We start from the raw sequence: 18,702 nt of genomic DNA on the forward strand, positions 1-18,702 counted from the left end.
ATTCATTTTTTGTTTTTTTCTTCCGTTTCTTTTGCTTTCAGAGATCTCATCCATTATATTTGTTCGTCTCTATTATCTTCTGTGTATCTCTATTATCATCTTGACCATATTTTAGTTACCTAACAGGCATTTCCACAGAAGTGCTCTGCTGTTTGGTTAAACACCAGATGTGTAAACCCACACCTGTCCTGTTCCCTTGCCTTCAATGTTTGCATTTGTATTAGTGACACCCCCTTTCTTAGCAGGCACCAGAGCTTAGAAGCCAGGCATTCCTTACATTATCTCTCATCTCAAAGACTTCATTCAGATTCACCACGTATATGTGTTTCCACGTAACTGCTTTATCTTTTACCTACTATCTATCTATTAAACTTCCTGGAAAACTCTGAAAATTGTTCTCCACCTACCTAAGCCTATCCTTCAGGTCGCTACGTGGGTCCCACCTCATGCTTTTGTGACCACTCTGGCTCATCTCGACATTTCTCCTCAGCCATGTCTATCTTCATTAAACACATCAGTATTTAAATTGCACTTCCAGTTGTATTATGCCCTTGAGAGCTTCATATGTTAAACATTTAAGGATTGCTTTATAATTAAATTGTAAATTATCTTTTTTAAAAACAGAATCTTTCATATACTTCTTTCAGAATATCAGTAGCACCTACTTCAGTGCTAAAGCACATAGCAGAAACTGAGTAAATACTCACTGAATTGAATTAAATAGAATAGTCGTGCATCTTAGTAAGAAGAATAAATATAACGCTACATATGCTCACTGCCAGAGGGCTCTGAAAAGAAGAAAGACCTTTTCATCCAGATTATAGTTGTAGTTAATGAAAGTAACATGTAGGAGATCTAGGTGAATTTTTTGTTTGGCAACTTCAAATAACTGTTAGGATTATTGTAAAAACACTAGTTAAATATCTTACAGAACTAGAAATCTCATGGACTATTCCTGGACAGTTTTATATTGCATAGATTTTTGGCTCTCCTGGTGCTCTGGGCAGTCTCCTGGGCCTCCGATGAGCACCTAGGGCTCCCCCCGGTCAGCCATGCTGCCTGTGTGTGGTCTGTACAGCGGCTTGTCCATACCTGGGAGGCACACCGTGGCTTCCTCGTCTCACACCACTCACTCCTATTGGATCACTACTTTGTGTTCTCTCATTCACCTTGCCCCATCCCTTTCTGGTATCTCCCAGAGGACATTAGAAATGATTACTACAGACAGTAGCAACTGGAGGAGACTTCGATTCTTTTAAGTCACTGGATAGCTGAACATGCATCTACTGTAACATTGTCAAAATGAAAGAAAGCGAGATGATTTGAATGCAGCCACAGTGTAGTTAGATAGAGAGATACAATGGCTTATCAAAACAGTAAGTAGTTTTGAGCCAATATTCAGCCATTTCTGACTGTTCGAATCTTTTTTAAATGATATTGTGCAATATTCTAGGGAAAAAAACAATGATATTAAATACCAGCCATGTGCCAATTATACATGTAAACAGTTGAAAAAATTTAGGTTGCTTGGTTACATAAAGTACCTCCAAATCAAGTAGCTAACCAGCTAAAATAGTATAGCACTAAATACAAACCCAAAAACTATTTTATTTCTACCTGCCATGCTGGCTACCTATCTATTCTTTTAAAAATGAAATTTATTATATATTTATAGTGTGGTAAATTCTTTACTGGCATTTATTTTATTTAATCCAATGAACTAGGACTATTATTAGTCTTGTATGACCAAAGAGAAAACAAGGCTTAGAAATCTACCTCCTTCCACCCTAACCCCTGCCTAAATATCCTTGTTCAAAAGTCCTCAGTCACTCATAGGACTTAACCCAAATGCCTTAATTTGCACCGACAGTGCCCCAATCCTTTTCTCTACACAGATCTGCTCCCCCAGATCTGGACAGTTTGGCTCACTGGGTCCAGCTCATACCTCTCTTTATTAGTTCTGACTCTGGTTCTTTCTGGAGAGCCCACCCCTTTACTGTTTGATTCCCAGCTTCCCTTCAAGTTCCTCTGTTCCTCTGGTTTTCTTTTCTTCTTTTTGTTAATAGATGAGAGGAAGGGAGATAGTGAGGCAGACTCCTGCAACCCCATATGGGGTCAATGTTCTAGTACCAAGCTATTTTTAGTGCTTGAAGCTGATGGGCTACAAGGGAGCAATACTCAGTACCCAGGGCCACACTCAAACCAGTCAAGCCACTGGCTACATGAGGAAAAGAGTGTGAGAAGGGGGAGAGGAAGGAGGGAGAGCAGTTGGTCGCTTCTTCTTTGTGCCCTGACTGGGAATCGAACCTGGGACATCTATTCACCGGCCGATGCTCTATCCACTGAGCCACTGGCCAGGGTCACCTCTGGATTTGTTAACATTCACATTTCCCCATTAGCTGAGGCTATCTTCTCCATCAGTATTCTCTTTCTCTTACTGTAGCTTGTCCCTCACTAAATTACACATCTCTCAGAGGCAAGAACTGCTTCTCAAACCCCTGTCATGTTATGTCTTTCATATTTGCCAAAGGCTCCAAAACAATATTTCAGAAATAATTTTACAATTTAAAAAAATCTAAAATATATTAAGGATACTGAAAAATAAGTATTTGATTATTCAGAATACCTTGAATGAGGAAGGTTTTCTACTTCCTCTCTGCATCTGTAATTCTGTTAAATAAAGACCCAGCTTTATCCACTGATTGAGACCTGCCCCACTGAAAGGCTTAAGTCTTAGAGCTGGAGGGAACTTCAAGATTGCTGAGTCCCCTTCTTACATTCAGTAAATAACTTAGTACTATTTTGTTTATATGCACATAAACATGGTATGTTATTGTGGAACCATTTGTGAGCAGTTTACAGATATTATGCCTCTTTACCCTTAAGTATTTTGGGATATTTTCTTATGTGATCAAGGTACCATTATCAATTTAGGAACATTATTTCAAGTGCAGTTCAAATTCAAATTTTGCTAATTATTCATTAAAAAGCCCATTATAGCCTCTAGACTAATCTTTAAATCTGCGAGAATATTTCAGCCTTCTATTTTTTTCTTTTTTTATGACATTGACATTGGAGAATACCGGCCAGTTGTTTTTACAATGTTCCTCAATTTAGGCTTGTCTTTTCTTTCCTCATGATTTAATTCTAGTCATACGATTTTGTCAGGAGCATTGAACGCCTAATAACTGTATCCTTCTCAGTGCATCACACCAGGAGGCACATGATGTCAATTTGTCTTGTTTATTTTTTTATTTTTTTTATTTTTTATTTTTTTGTATTTTTCTGAAGCTGGAAACGGGGAGAGACAGTCAGACAGACTCCCGCATGCGCCCGACCGGGATCCACCCGGCACGCCCACCAGGGGGCGACGCTCTGCCCACCAGGGGGCGATGCTCTGCCCCTCTGGGGCGTCGCTCTGCCTCGACCAGAGCCACTCTAGTGCCTGGGGCAGAGGCCAAGGAGCCATCCCCAGCGCCCGGGCCATCTTTGCTCCAATGGAGCCTCGGCTGCGGGAGGGGAAGAGAGAGACAGAGAGGAAGGGGGGGGGGTGCGGAGAAGCAAATGGGCGCTTCTCCTATGTGCCCTGGCTGGGAATCGAACCCGGGTCCCCTGCACGCCAGGCCGACGCTCCACCGCTGAGCCAACCAGCCAGGGCTTGTCTTGTTTATTTTTAAAACCACTCTTCTGAGCTATCATTGACATTTGACAAGTTGTTGGGGTAGGAACAGTTAACATAAGGTCTACCCTGTTAGCAGGTTTTTAAGAATACACTGTTTCATTTAGAAGAGGGAATGGTTTGGAGGCAGCAAATGCTGAGGCTACTTAGGGATTCAGGTAATCCAGAATTTGTGTAAAATGAAAATCCTCCGGCACCATGACTCTGAAATAGGTTTCTCGGTCTCTTGCTCTTCCTCTTGTGCAAGATTATCTGAGCTGGCCTGACCCTGGCTGGGTGGGTCAGTGGCTAGAGCATCAATCCCGCGTCCCAAAGTCGCGGGTTTGATCCCCATTAGGGCACATATAAGAAGCAACCAATGAGTGTGTAACTAAATGGAACAACTAAGTGGGACAATGAGTTGATGCTTCTTTGTCTTTGTCGCTTTCTCTCTCATATCAAAGGAATTTTTTTTTTAATTTTGTGAGCTGGGAGTGATGGTGTGGTCAGTCTTGGATACTTTCCCTCCTCTACTTTCAGGCTCCTTTACCGTCACTCCTATCATCCTTCTTTACCTTCCTGTGTCCGCTTCCCCCTGTCCCTCCAGCGTAACGAAGGGGAGAGCTGCTGACCTTTCATGGATCAGTAGAAAAGGAACCGAACTAAGAGGAAACCCAAATTCTATCCCCATCTTTTTCACTAATTGTGTGATCCCACCAATCACCAAGCCTCTCAGGGCTCAGGTTTTCCATTGATAAAGAGGGAGATGAAATTAGATGATCACGTTAAAGTGATCTGCTTCTATACATGACCTTATATGTGACCATTTACCTAGTTATTCTCATAACCGCCCCAGTGCATGGTGTGAAGTATAAACAGTTTTGTCTTTCTTTTTCTTAAGGTTATAGCTCAGCAAGTGTCTGATAAACACTTGGAAGACGGCCGGCTTTTTCCTCCTTTGAACATCATTAGAGATATTTCTCTGAAAATTGCAGAAAAGGTAAAACTATTCTTGTTCAACCTCATTAGTCTTCCTTCCTTCTGTTACTAAGTATGTATTTTTAGGTATTAAAAATACACTTTCTTGAAATTTCTATGTCACCTTACTATGTCAAAAGGCATAGTGCCTCTGCAGAGCTTAGGATCTATATATTCAATAGTTGATCCGTAGTAATGGCAGAATTGGGTTGAATCATTAATTTCCCCATTAATCTTTTTCTTCCCTGTAATTTAAGTAATTTGTTGGGCTTTCCTGTCTGACTTCTTCCACTTTACCTTTTTTTTTTTGGTTAGTATCTTCCATATCACAATTGTGAAAGTTGCCAAAATATTGCAGATATACATAGTAGAATGGCATTTAGACTCAAAACCACCTGCTTTATCCATGTCTCTGTGATGTGCTTTCTTAAAAATCGTGATCGATAGTACTGGGCAGAAGGCAGAGTAATGACAGCAGAGAACTGAAGGCTGCCGGGCACCAGGTTAGCTATGGAAGGAATCAGCCAAGAAGAACCTCAAAGCAGGGGCATGTTCTGTAACTGAGAGAGAAGTTGACATCTTTGCCATATACTTGTATCGTTTTACTAGGGCTGCCATCCCAAATACCATAGACTGGGTAATTTTAAAACAAATTTGTTTTCTCACTGTTCTGGAGGCTAGAAATCTAAGATGAAGGTGTAGGTGGGCCTGGTTCCTTTGGAGCCCTCTCTCCTTGTCTTGTAGATGACTGTGTTCTCTGTGTCCTCGTGTGGCCTTTCCTCTATGTAGGTGCATCCTGGGTATGTGTTTAAGTTTTCCCTTCTTATAAAATCATCACGGGTTAGGGCCTACCCAACAAACCTTATCTTAAGTACCTCTAATAGTGCCCTATCACCATATAAGGTCACCTTCTAAGGTACTAGGGGTTAAGGCTTCAACATTTTGGCATGGCGTAATTCAGGCCATAATGGTAGCTATACGTTTAGATTAGGGTTTCTCAACCTCAGATACACTGTGGCTGTATAACTCTATGTTGCAGGGGCTGCCCTGGGCATTGTAGGATGTTTAGTGGCATCCCAGGCCTTTTTCCACTAGATACCAGTAGTCTCTGCGCAGTTGTGACAACCAAAAATCTTTCTAGACACTGCCAAGCATTCCCTCCGATGCAAAATTGTTTCTGGTTAAAAATCAAAGCTATTAGCAAGTTTATTAAAAAAATACCATTTAGGATTCATCTGTGATTATTTATCTTGTTGATTGAGGGTAAATGCTTCAAACACCAAGTAATCATTCAAAACACCTTTAATAATCTGCTTAGTTATTTATTTATGAAAGAATATGTTCACATTTTCTCCTAATTCATGTGTACTAGGTTTTAACTAGTTTGGATTGTTATTATACCGAACAGTAATGGGATTACAAGAGAGCAAATATGGAAAGGGAAGAAAACCAAGGATAGGACATAGCTTATTTTGTGTCTAGAAGACAGAAGAAAGAAGGAACTCAAGAAGAGAAGGAGTCATGATCTTAAGAAGACTCAGAACTGAGCAGCATGTCAGAAACTCGAGCAGACCCACTTTCAGGATAGGAGTAGTAGTTGTAATTAAGATAATCAAATCCTGGTTTAAAAAAAACTAGTTTGAATGGTGACAACTTTTATTTATATTAAAGAAGTCATCATAAATTTTTACAAAAGCAATTTAAGTAATACAAGAAGTTAAGAAGTCCAGGGAGAATGAGTAAAGCAGCATGATCTAAGCCACTATTCCCGAGTGCCGGGCATTGGCAAAAGGAGAGAGGGAAGATTTCACTGAGGGGGTGCTTATTAAGTGGTGTATCCTAGGAGCAGAAAGAGGAATGAAACTCCACAGAGTCTGTCAGAAATGGAACAATGCCCTTTATTATGAAAGTAAGATAGCCATTACAAATAGGCACAAGGGATCTTTTTGTAGCAATGGACATATTCTGAAACTGGATTTGGTAACAGTTGTACAACTCTGTATATTTACAAAAATAATTCAATTGCATAATTAAAATGGTTGTATTTTTGTGGTGAGTGAATTATATCTCAAAAGAAATCTGTTCAAAACTCTGGCCATTTGGCTCAGTGGTAGAGCATCGGCCTGGTGTGTGGATGTCCCAGGTTCGATTTCCGGTCAGGGCACACAGAAGAAGCGACCATCTGCTTCTCTACCCTACCCCTTCTCTCTTCTCTTCCTGCAGCCATGGTTCCATTGGAGCAAGTTAGCCCGGGTGCTGAGGATGGCATCTTGCTTCAGGCCCTTAAAATGGCTCCAGTTGCCACAGAGCAATGGCCCCAGATGGACAGAGCATCGCCCCCTAGTGGGCTTGCCAGGCATATTCTAGTTGGGCACATATGGGAGTCTCTCTCTCTGCCTCCCTGCTTCTCACTTAAGAGAAAAAAAAGTAGTAATACCACATTAGAGGCACTTTGGAAAATAGAGAAGAGGAAAATACCTAATATTCTGCTTTTCTAACATAAGCATTATTATCATTTTGGTGTGTGCTTCCAGTCTTTTTTTTATCTATATGTATATATTTTTTCGAAGTTAGAAATGGGGAAGCAGTCAGACAGACTCCTGCATGCATCTGACTGGGATCCACCTGACATGCCCACCAGGGGGTGATGCTCTGCCCATCTGGGGTGTTACTCAGTTGTGGGCCGGAGCCATTCTAGTGCTTGAGGCAGAGGCCATGGAGCTGTCCTCAGTGCCTGGGCCAACTTTGCTCCAATGGAGCCTTGGCTGCAGGAGGGGAAGAGAGAGATAGAGAGGAAGGAGAGGGGGAGGGGTGGAGAAGCAGATGGGCACTTCTCCTGTGTGCCCTGACCGGGAATTGAACCCAGGACTTCCACATGCCAGCTGACATCCTACTGCTGTGCCAACTGGCCAGGGCCCCAGTCTTCTTCATGTTTGCTTTCTTTTCTCACATTATTATAATAATATATGGTATGGTGACATTTTTTTATAAACATTTCTACATTATACAGCACAGTCTTTATAACCATAAAGTTTTATAAATATATAATTTTATATTGAGAAGAGATACTTAATCATTTTAATATTCTTCAAAATCAGATGTATCCAAATAAGTCTATCATACAAATAGCTCCTCAGAGTGGATTTCTTTTTTTGAGAGAAAAATGTATCCATTTTTCAATGGCTTAGTTGTGCCATTGATTGCTTCTCATACGAGCCCTGACCGGGGATCAAGTCAGCACTCTCAGGATCTAGTTGGTGATCCTGGTATCGACCCAGCAACCTCAGTGCTCCAGGCCCCTGCTCTACCCACTGCACTACCAGCCAGAGGGAATCGGGAGTGAATTTAAGAGCACATACAGAGTGATTCATTTTGACAAGAGGGAGAGTCCATTATTCTGAATGAAATTTTGTAAAGAGAGGATGTTTGAAGATAAAGAGGAGATAGTTTGAATCAAAAAGGGAAATTTGGCTAATTTTCTCTGATTAGTTGGAGTTTTCTCAGTCAAGTGATGAGAGTTCAATGGAAACTTGACGAGGGAGTGGTTTGAAATTGCTGTGTGGGAGAAAGTAGGATATCATAGGAGATAGCCGTGGGGGGAGAAGGCCAGCACTGAGGGCGCCCCAGACTGGGGATAGACTGCGGACTGTGGCACAAAGACATGAAACAAGAAATTCTGTGATACTTGGAAGGAACACTGACACCCATGGAGTCCTGCTGATCGGGTGAGCAGGGTCTGCAGACCCTGGGGTAGATGAAGAGATTTTTAAGAGGCTGTGGTCAGAATAGGCATTGTTAAAACTGTAAGGTGTCTGAGTTCAAATTTAGAAGGGATAGTATGATATTTAGTATGTTAATTGTCAGTCAGGTCATTTCAAGATATTTACCACTGTCTTATCTGAGAAACACTGGCATGATCACCCTATAATACATCTTTACTATCTGCACTTTCCGTTACTGCTGATATCATATTTACCTCTTGCTTTATAATTTGTAATTGCTTTTTTATTTTATATCTTCTTTGTGTATATGTGCTTTTATTATAACACAACTTAATTTTTTTAAAAACGGACAAGATATAAATTATAAGTTAATTTTTGTAACATAAAATCTTCCTACGTGCTGACCATCACCTGTTCATTAAAATAACTGATATTCTTTTTCTCTTTCTAGATTGTGAGAGACGCATACCAAGAGAAGACAGCCACAGTTTACCCTGAGCCCACAGACAAGGAAGCATTTGTCCGCTCACAGATGTACAGCACTGATTATGACCAGATTCTACCTGATTGTTATTCTTGGCCTCAAGAGGCCCAGAAAATACAGACCAAACCTGACCAGTAACATAATAGCTGACATTTCTAACTCCATCAATGAGATCTTGAAATCTTTCATAATTTTTAAAGATTGGAATCTTTTATAATGATTTATAATATGCTAGATTAAGATAATTTTACTTTAACTATCTCTAGGTTTATGGGAAAATATTAATATACTTTAGAGTATGTATCACACTAGACAATTTTTCTTTATTTACTTTCTGGTTATTTGTGATTTCTATCTTATTTTGCCCAAGTTCTCTTTAAAAGCTATTATACTGACTACTGAGAAACTCATTGTTTTTATATAGGGAACTAATGGGAAGACCAAAATTAGTAATAAATTGATGTGATTAAAATTGAAACCCATATTCTTTTGTTGACCATTTTGTTAAAAATATTTTTTAACGTAAAGACAGAAAAATATAGGCATAAATAAACTTTTGATAAAAACAGAAAGAATACTTTGTTGCCTAGAGAAATATAACATCTCGGGTATTTTTATTCCAGTCCTAGATGATGTTTGTTCTCTTGATACAACTAAATTCTTACATTTCTAAGAAAGATCATTGCTGTTTACAATGCCTTAAATGGCCTGAGATTTTAATATTTTTTTCCCCATAGTTACATCTTCTTACCACCATGGCCTCTGTCAGATATCCCTTCTAACAGCACCTTCTTTCTCTGTAAGTGCTGATCCTAAAGCTCCACACGATTGCTGCCTGTCCTGTCTTTTTTTTTTTTTTTGGAAGAGAGAGAAAATGAGAGTGAAACAGGGACAGACAGACAGGAAGGGAGAGAGATGAGAAGCATCAATTCTTCATTGTGGCTCTTTAGTTGTTCATTGACTGCTTTCTTATATGTGCCTTGATCCTGGGGCTACAGCAGAGCGAGTGACCCCTTGCTCAAGCCAGTGACCTTGGGCTCAAGCTAGTGACCTTGGGCTTCAAGTCAGTGACCTTTGGGCTCAAGCCAGTGGCCATGGGGGTCATGTCTATGATCCCATGGTCAAGCCGGCAACCCCGCACTCAAGCTGGTCAAGCTAGATGAGCCTGTGCTCAAACTAGCAACCTTGGGGTTTCATACCTGGGTCTTCAGCATCCCACCGACACTCTATTCACTGTGCCACTGCCTGGTCAGGCATGTGGCTTCTGTCCTGTGGTAAGTACAGCAGTTCAGAATGGCCTGATCAGCCGGAAGGCTGAGAGGAGAGGAGGTAAGCTCCTTGAGAAGGGGCTGTCTGCAGAGCTAACTTCCTAAGACAAAGATTTCCAGAGTCAGGAGCAAGAGCAGGGTCCCTAGACATGTTGGGTTCCAGTGATCTGCTCTAATGTCCTCTTGGTTCGCTCAGGTAATTAGAGCTCATTGTGTTGTTAAAATGAACATAATTTCCTCTGAATTTGGAGAAAATTTTGTACCCACTTCCACAATAGCAGAAATTATCTTCACTTTAGATATAAAAATATCCTAATTACAATTAGTAGTTACAGCCAAGAAAATTCACAGTAATTTCAAGTTTTACTTTAGAAATTAATCACTGAACCAATAGAAACAATTTTAAATTCATAAGTTCGGGTACAATAACATTTGCTATCTTTTTTTTAAAAATTAGGGGGTGAATTTTCTGGTTTTGTTTAAGATAAACTGTCCTATAAAATGACTTTATTAGAAGTTGAAGATTACACAAATTTTTTTAAATGTCAGTAGAAGGGATGGGGAATATTTCTCAAGGTAACATTTAGTCAAGAATTTTCTCAATATAGTTACTTTGAAAAGATCCAAATGCCTATTTTTAGTCTGTTTCTATGTTGTCTTATTGTGCTCACTAAATGTACTAACCTATGCAAAGACTTAGTAAAGCATAGAAAAAGAATGAATAAAATTATAAAGTAATTTCTTTCCTCTTAAAGTATTGTTACATTTTAAAATAATAATGCTGGTCTTAATGGGTGGTCCTGTGACAGTATATTATGAATTTTAAAATATTTAAATGATAATTTCAATATGAACATAACTGAATACATGCTGTATGCTATGATGAATGAGCCACTTCCTTGTCTTCAGAGAAAGATAATGAAACAAGCATTGGGTGATTACTTACTAGGTATCATGTACTCTGTATTTATGTAGTGCCAACAAGTCCCTTAAGAAGTAGCTATTTTGAGTAACGTGCCAAGTCCACAGAGCTAATAAGTGATGACATGGCTCTAAATCTGTTTATGTTTCTTCTTAGTCTATTCTCTATTCATTAGAGCACAGTCCAGAATAGCAATGTCCAATACAAAAAGAAAGTGAACCATGTACATAATTTCTAGTGGCCTTATTAAAAAAATACATGGAATTTGTTAATATATTTTATTTAAACCAACATATTCAGAAATTATAAAATAATTTCAACATATAATCAATATAAAAAGTATTAATGAGATATTTTACATTATTTTGTTCATACTAAACCTCCAACATCCAGATATTTACATGTACCTCAACATGAGAACATGCAGAACAGTGGAATAGAACAAGAAGCTCACGGAGACTCTCTGAAAGTGAGTTACAAAGGTAGCACAACAATCAGCAGATAAAGAATGGAGTGTGTAGTTAAAAGCATTAGGGAAACTGGCCTCCCACATGGAGAAAATTAAAACTGGAACCCTGCTTTATACTCTATAAAAAGATAGACTTCAAATAGATTACAGACCTAAGGAATGGTAAAATATAAAGACAATGAAAAGTAATAAAAACCATTGCAGCAAAATATCTTTGGGACCTCAAAAACACAAACATAGCCCTGGCCGGTTGGCTCAGTGGTAGAGCGTCGGCCTGGCGTGCAGAAGTCTCGAGTTCAATTCCCGGCCAGAGCACACAGGAGAAGCGCCCATCTGCTTCTCCACCCCTCCCCCTCTCCTTCCTCTCTGTCTCTCTCTTCCCCTCCCGCACCGAGGCTCCACTGGAGCAAAGATGGCCCGGGCGCTGGGGATGGCTCCTCGGCCTCTGCTCCAGGCGCTAGAGTGGCTCTGGTCACAACAGAGCGACGCCCCAGAGAGGCAGAGCATCGCCCCCTGTGGGCGTGCTGGGTGGATCCCGGTCGGGCGCATGCGGGAGTCTGTCTGACTGTCTCTCCCCATTTCCGGCTTCAGAAAAATACAGAAAAAAAAAAAAAACAAAACCCCCCTCCACAAACATGAGGTTACAAAGTGATGGAATGCATTATCTAAGGATGTGAAGGTTTGGCTGATAAACAGCTGCCGCCATAAAACTGAAGGGTGAAGGGACCCAGGACTGTGGGGTAGGTTGCATGCTCAGAGATGAAGTATTAAGAAAGAGAGAATTGGGGCTAGCAGGCTTAAATTCTCAGCTCAAAGCACAGTATAAAAACTGGAAAAATGCCTGTGTTTTTGCTAAAAGAACATCTTTTAGCAAATCTCTTCTCTCTTACCAGCTGGAAAGGTGCAGTAACTAAAAACCAAGGTTTTATTTAACCTGTTAGTTGCTAAATTACACCAGCCTCATCAAGCTTCATATAAAAGTTAAGGTTATCGACCAGGAAACAGTAAGATCTTGATTTGGAATGGGGATGTATGGACAGGAGGATATGAAGACTTGTGACACCCTAAACTAGGTGAACAATAGCTCATGTTTGATCACTGGAAGACCTGTGTCCTAGGGAACCCCTCAACCCCAGGCAAATCAGAACACGTGACATGTCTTCCCTTGCTCATCAAAGTGGGAGTTCTTCCTGTCTTAAGATGTTATTTCTGCTTTGTTTGAAGATTCTGTAATGACTTAACTCAGTTTACCTCCTGTCCTTCCCACATTATGTCTCTCTATCTCTATACATATAACACCAGACCAGCATAGTGAGGAGATGTGTTGGATACAATTAAAAAGGCAAAACCAGAAGATTACCCCCAAAAGAATTCTAGACTCTGCTAGACTTTGCCAATATTTATATTGGCAAAACCCAAGGAAAATGTTTGAGATTCTAAAAATTCAGTGCGGGAGGAGAAATGTAATTTTGGATTGAGTAGAATTGATGGACAGAGTTGATTGCCATAGGTTCTGGGATTCAGTATGGTGCCATAGCAGTTGAAAGTGATTCTACTTGTTGGTTCAGTTAGTTGAGTGAAATATAGACTTAATAATGGCCCACATTAAGCAAAATTGAGAATGCAAACATTATTTGAAATAATATAAAGGAATTTAAAGATTTACAAAAGTAGGAATTTTGGTGCGGATTTGTCCTGTGCAACTCAGACCATTCTAATCCTAACAATTTCCTAATTAGGTCTCCCAAGAGGACCGAGCAGTGACTGCTTTCACTAAGGCCTTGAGAGACGCATTAGAGAAGGGGAATAGCAGCAGCTATGAGAAACATCTTTTTTTAAATTGAGGTATACTTAACATATATTAGTTCCATATGTACAGTATGACTTGATATTTGTATACGCTGTGAAATGACCACAATAAGTCTATTTACCGTCTGTTACCATACATAGTTACAAAAAATTGTTTTCCTGTGATGTGAGCTTTTGAGATTTACAGCAACTTTCAAGTATGCAGTAGAGTATTATTAACTATAGTGAGCATGTTGTACATTACATCCCCATGAATTTCTTATTTCATAACTGAAAAGTTGTATGTTTTGACCCCTCCTACCAATTTCCCCAGCCTCCCCCCACCTCTGGCAACCAACAGTCTGTTTTCTTTGTCTGTGAGCCTCGTGTTTTGTTTATTTGTATTTTTGGATTTCACATGTAAGTTTATTTCACTTAGCATAATGCCCCCAAGGTCTATCCATGTTGTTGCAAATGGCAAGATTTTATTCTTCTTATGGCTGAAAATATTTATATATACCACATTTTCTTTATCCAGTCACCTATTCTTGGACATTTAGTTTGCTTCCATGTCTTACCTATTGTAAATAATGCTGAATTGAACATGAAGCCCATATAGCTGTATGGATTGGTGTTTTCATTTTTTTCAGATAAATACACAGAAGTAGAATTTCTAGGTCACATGGTAGTTTTATTTTTAATTTTTTTTGGAACTTCCACACTGCTTTCCATAATGGTTGCACTAGTACATCATACATTGCCAGTGACAGCGCACAAGGTTCTCTTTTCTCTGCATCCTCACCAACACTTGTTATTTCTTGTCATTTTAATAACAGCTATTCTGGCAGGTGTGAAGTGATACTTCGTTGTGATTTTGATTAGGATTTCCTTGGTGATTAGTGAGTGTTGGGCATCTTTTCATGTACTTTTGGACATATATATCTTTTTTTGAAAAATGTTCAGATTGTTTATTTTTAATCAGGTTGGTACTTTTTTATGCTATTATTAAGTTTTATGAGTTCTTTATATATTTTGGATATTGTCCTTTATTAGATATATGATTTCCAATATTTTTATCCATTCAGTAGGTTGCCTTTTAATTGTGTGGATGTTTTGCTTTGCTGTGAAGAGCTTTTTAATTTGATGTAGTCCCACTTGTTTATTTGTACTTTTGTTGGCTTTGTTCTCGGTGTCAAATTCAAGAAATCATTGCCACAATCAGTGTCAAAGAGTCTACTGTCTATGTTTTCTTCTAGGAGTTTTATGTTTCCGGGTCATTCATTCAATTCTTTAATTCATTTTGAGTTAGTTTTTGTGAAGTGGTCCAGTTTCTCCAGCACCATTCATTGAAGGGTCTACCTTTCTCCCGTTGTATATTCTTGGCTCCTTCATCATGAATTAATTTACTATGTTTGTGTGGGTTTATTTCTGGATTTTCTATTCTGTTTCATTGATCTATGTGTCTGTTTTTATGCCAGTACCATAGTGTTTGGAATACTATAGCTGTACAGTATAATTTGAAATCAGGGTCTGTGATGCCTCCAGCTTTGTTCTTTCTTATGAGTGCTTTGCTGGTGCTTTGCTTATTTGGGGTCTTTTGTGGTTCCATGAAAATTTTAGAATTATTTTATTTCTGTGAAAAATGGTATCAGAATCTTGATAGGAGTTGCATTGAATATGTAAATTTCTTTGGGTAATATGGAAATTTGAACACTATTTTGTTTTTCAGTGTATGAACATGGCTTACCTTTCCATTTAGTATTTGTATTTTCAATTTCTTTCATCAATGTCTTATTGTTTTCAGTGTACAGTACAGGTGTTTCACCTTCTTGATCAGTTTATTCCTAGGTATTTAATTCCCTTTGATGCAATTATAAATTAGATACTTCTCTTAATTTCTCTTTATTATAGTTTGTTATTAGTATATAGAAATGTAGTTGATTTTTGAATACTGATTTTGTATGTTGCAACTTTACTGAAATGTTTTTTAGTTATCACAATATTTTGGTAATCTTTAGGATTTTTTGTATATAATATCATATCATTTTAAGTAGAGGCATTTTTACTTCTTTGTTTCCAATTTGGCTCCCTTTTTTTTTCTTGCCTAATTGCTCTGGCTAAGACTTTAAACACTATGTTGAATAAGAGTGGGTGTCCTTTTTTGTTTCTGATATTAGAGGAAAAGCTTTCAGCTTTTTACTATTAAGTATGGTGTTAGCTGTCTACTTGTTATATATGCCTTTTATTATATTGAGGCATGTTCCCTCGATGCATAATTTGTTGAGAGTTTTTATCGTAAATGGATGCTGAAGTTTGTTGAATGCTTTTTCTGTACTGATTGTGACAATATGGTGTTTATACTTCATTTTGTTAATGTGGTATATCACATTGGTTGATTGGCTGGTGTTGAACCATCCTTGCACCCCAGGAATAAGTCTCACTTAGTCGTGGTATATGATCCTTTTAATGTACTATTGAGTTTGGTTTGCTAATATTTGTTGAGGACATGAAAAGCATTTTCATAACTCTTCTCTGTAAGCTGGGGAGGCTTATGGGAAATACTCTGGTTATAATGGGCTATTTCAATGGAGATGTCAGAATCTTCGGGTTGATAAAAGCTTAATAGCTGCACTTTGCAACAACTGGAGACAAGGTGGAAACAATTATAATAGAGGCAGATCTTTACTAGGAATAGTTGAGTCTCCAGAAATCTTTGCTGGTGGCCAGGCCCCATGTTCTGAAGTTCTTATGAAAAATTTAACAATGAGGACAGCACAGCTACTGACCAAGAGAGGGACACCAGTGTATACAACTGATATAGCCACACTTGTGTATATCAGCCACGAGTATCAGCTTGGCTTAGGTCCAAATATATGGGCAACCCACATAGGTCTACTTGATATGTATAACAGCAGCAGAAAAGCCTGACTACAGCCACCAAGATTGATTGTTGAGGCTCTCACCAAATTGCCAGTCATAGATATGAATGAAAGACCTCAATGATGAAGAACTCTGTAATATAAACGCTTCCATCATCTTCCTTTTCTAGGATAACAGTGTATTACATAAAGAATATCACAAAGAAAAAGAAAAAAGAAAAAAAGAAAAGAAATCCACTAGGCCTTTTGGTAATCATCTGGCCATACTCTGAATGAATACCGATTGCTGGGGTTTCTGAAACCATTCCACCTCTGGTTATTTTCCCAGTGAAGAGTTAGAATTGTTGTCTTCATTATATCACCATAGTGGATCCCTAATGTATAAAAAGGTGTTTTTCTGGCAGGGAGTACCACATGATTTGTGGGGATAAGTTCCACCATCAAAAGCTTTAAAACAAACAGGGTGTGATTCTTATTTACCATATCTAGAATTAACATCATCTCTGGCATGTGTAAGGGATAGATGGACCTTTAAGAGTGACAGCTGCTATCAGACAAGTTCTCTTGGAGCAAATAAGTAGGTAGCTATTGATTTGGCTGATACCTTTTTGTTTGTTTCTCCTTTATTTCAGTAAGGAGAAGACACACTGTGTGCTATCAACAGGCAACATCATAGATAGGCTCCTTTATTTTTTTTTTAACAGAGACAGAGAGAGGGACAGATAAGGACAGGCAAAAAGGGAGAGAGATGAGAAGCATCAATTCTTCACTGTGGCACTTTAGTTGTTCATTGATTGTGTTCTCATGTGTGCCTTGGTTGGGGGGCTACATCAGAGCGAGTGTCCCTTGCTCGAACCAGTGAACTTAGGCTCAAGCCACTGATCTTGGGCTTTAAACCAGTGACCTTTGGGCTCAAGCCAGCAACCATGGGGTCATGTCTTTGACTCCATGCTCAAGCCAGTGACCCAGTGCTCAAGCTGGTAAGCCTGTGCTCAAACTGGATGAGCTTGTGTTCAAGTCGGTGACCTCGGGGTTTCAAACCTGGGTCCTCTATGTCCCAGTCTGACACTCATTCTACTGTGCCACCTCCTGGGCAGGCTAGACAGGCTTTTGTCGATGTTTCATTAACACTATGACACTGTACCAGAATATAATTTTTGCTACCAGACCTTGATCATTTCACCATTGTATGGGACATCATGCTGGTCTAACACATTGATGATGCCGTATGTACCTGGGCACAGGTGTCACCAGGTTCCATGGATGCCTGCTAAGATACATTGTGCCAAAAGGTAGATCAATTCAAAGAAAGCACAAGAGCCTGCCACTACAGCCAGATCTGTGGAGGTCCAATGTCTGGTGCAGGTTGGAGTGCCCCTTCCATTATAGAGAACAGTTGTGTACTTTGTTCCCCCTACAACTAAGGAGGAACCTCAGTATTGCGTGCTTCTTTGAATTTTGTGTCCATTACTCAAACTCATTTATGGGTGATCCAAATTCTTCTAGCTCTAACTGGTTTAAGAAGAAGAAAGGCCTCTCCAGTGAGCCTGGCAGCAGTAAAAGTAGTGCTACCATGTGGACGTTATGGGGGAGACCTAATGTGCTTAAGAGTTTTGAGGCCAATCAGGATTCTGGATAAAACCAGGATTTTGAGCAAGCCTGGCACTCTTCAGAAAACACCTATTCTTTCAACTTGCCACTGGGCTCCTTAAGATAAAGTAAATGAAAGAAAATTGTCTTGTTTAAAGGGTTCTGTGAAGACCTCAGAGAGGCTCTGAGCCTCATCAAGTTCTCAGAGGAGTAGATGGCACGTAAGCAGTCATATATGGAAACAAGTTTGTAGGCAGCATATTTCTGATTTAATATGGGGATGGTTTAGAGGTCCTTGTGTTATGGTCAAGTTATCTGGCCCACTTCTCAATCCATTATTCGCTTATCCTCAGCCCTTAGCCTAACACAAAGTGTGGGCCAGGGCGCACTGGTGTACCCTAGAAGATGTCCAGGTGCGCCCTATGGTATTCCAGAGAAATATGTGCCTGCTGGGGACCAAAAAACCAACAGGGTTTTTGGAGTTTAGATTTTGAGGGGACAGAGGTGTGGGAATTGGCTGGGAATTGGCTGTAAGCTGACAGTCTGCCCAGCCCCCCACCTCACTTGCCTGATTAGGTTGCAAAAGGCTGTTAAGCTGTGGTGCTGGATTGTTTACACTACTCTCACGTTCCCCAGAAAGACTGGAGGCAAGTTTCTTCTATCCTTTGTTTGGTGTAAAGTTAAGATGATATATATCAGGGGTCCCCAAACTTTTTACACAGGGGGCCAGTTCACTGTCCCTCAGACCATTGGAGGGCCAGACTATAAAAAAACTATGAACAAATCCCTATGCACACTGCACATATCTTATTATAAAGTAAAAAAACAAAACAGGAACAAATACAATATTTAAAATAAAGAACAAGTAAATTAAAATCAACAAACCAGTATTTCAATGGCAACTATGGGCCTGCTTTTGGCTAATGAGATGGTCAATGTGCTCC

At 39.5% G+C, this 18,702-nt stretch overlaps 1 protein-coding gene across 1 annotated transcript in view; it reads left to right on the top strand.

Annotated features, from left to right (window-relative positions):
- The window catches only part of ME1 (malic enzyme 1), a 197,732-nt gene extending 188,408 nt beyond the window's left edge, over positions 1–9,324 (top strand). Inside the window, exons 13-14 of the mRNA XM_066358939.1 lie at positions 4,560–4,658; positions 8,810–9,324. Of these exons, the coding sequence (XP_066215036.1) occupies positions 4,560–4,658; positions 8,810–8,980 (270 nt within the window). The 3' untranslated portion in view covers positions 8,981–9,324. The remainder of the gene's footprint in view (positions 1–4,559; positions 4,659–8,809) is intronic.
- Positions 9,325–18,702: the final 9,378 nt, after the last annotated feature.

The sequence above is a fragment of the Saccopteryx leptura genome, chromosome 1 (assembly GCF_036850995.1).
Source record: "Saccopteryx leptura isolate mSacLep1 chromosome 1, mSacLep1_pri_phased_curated, whole genome shotgun sequence".
NCBI lineage: Eukaryota > Metazoa > Chordata > Mammalia > Chiroptera > Emballonuridae > Saccopteryx > Saccopteryx leptura.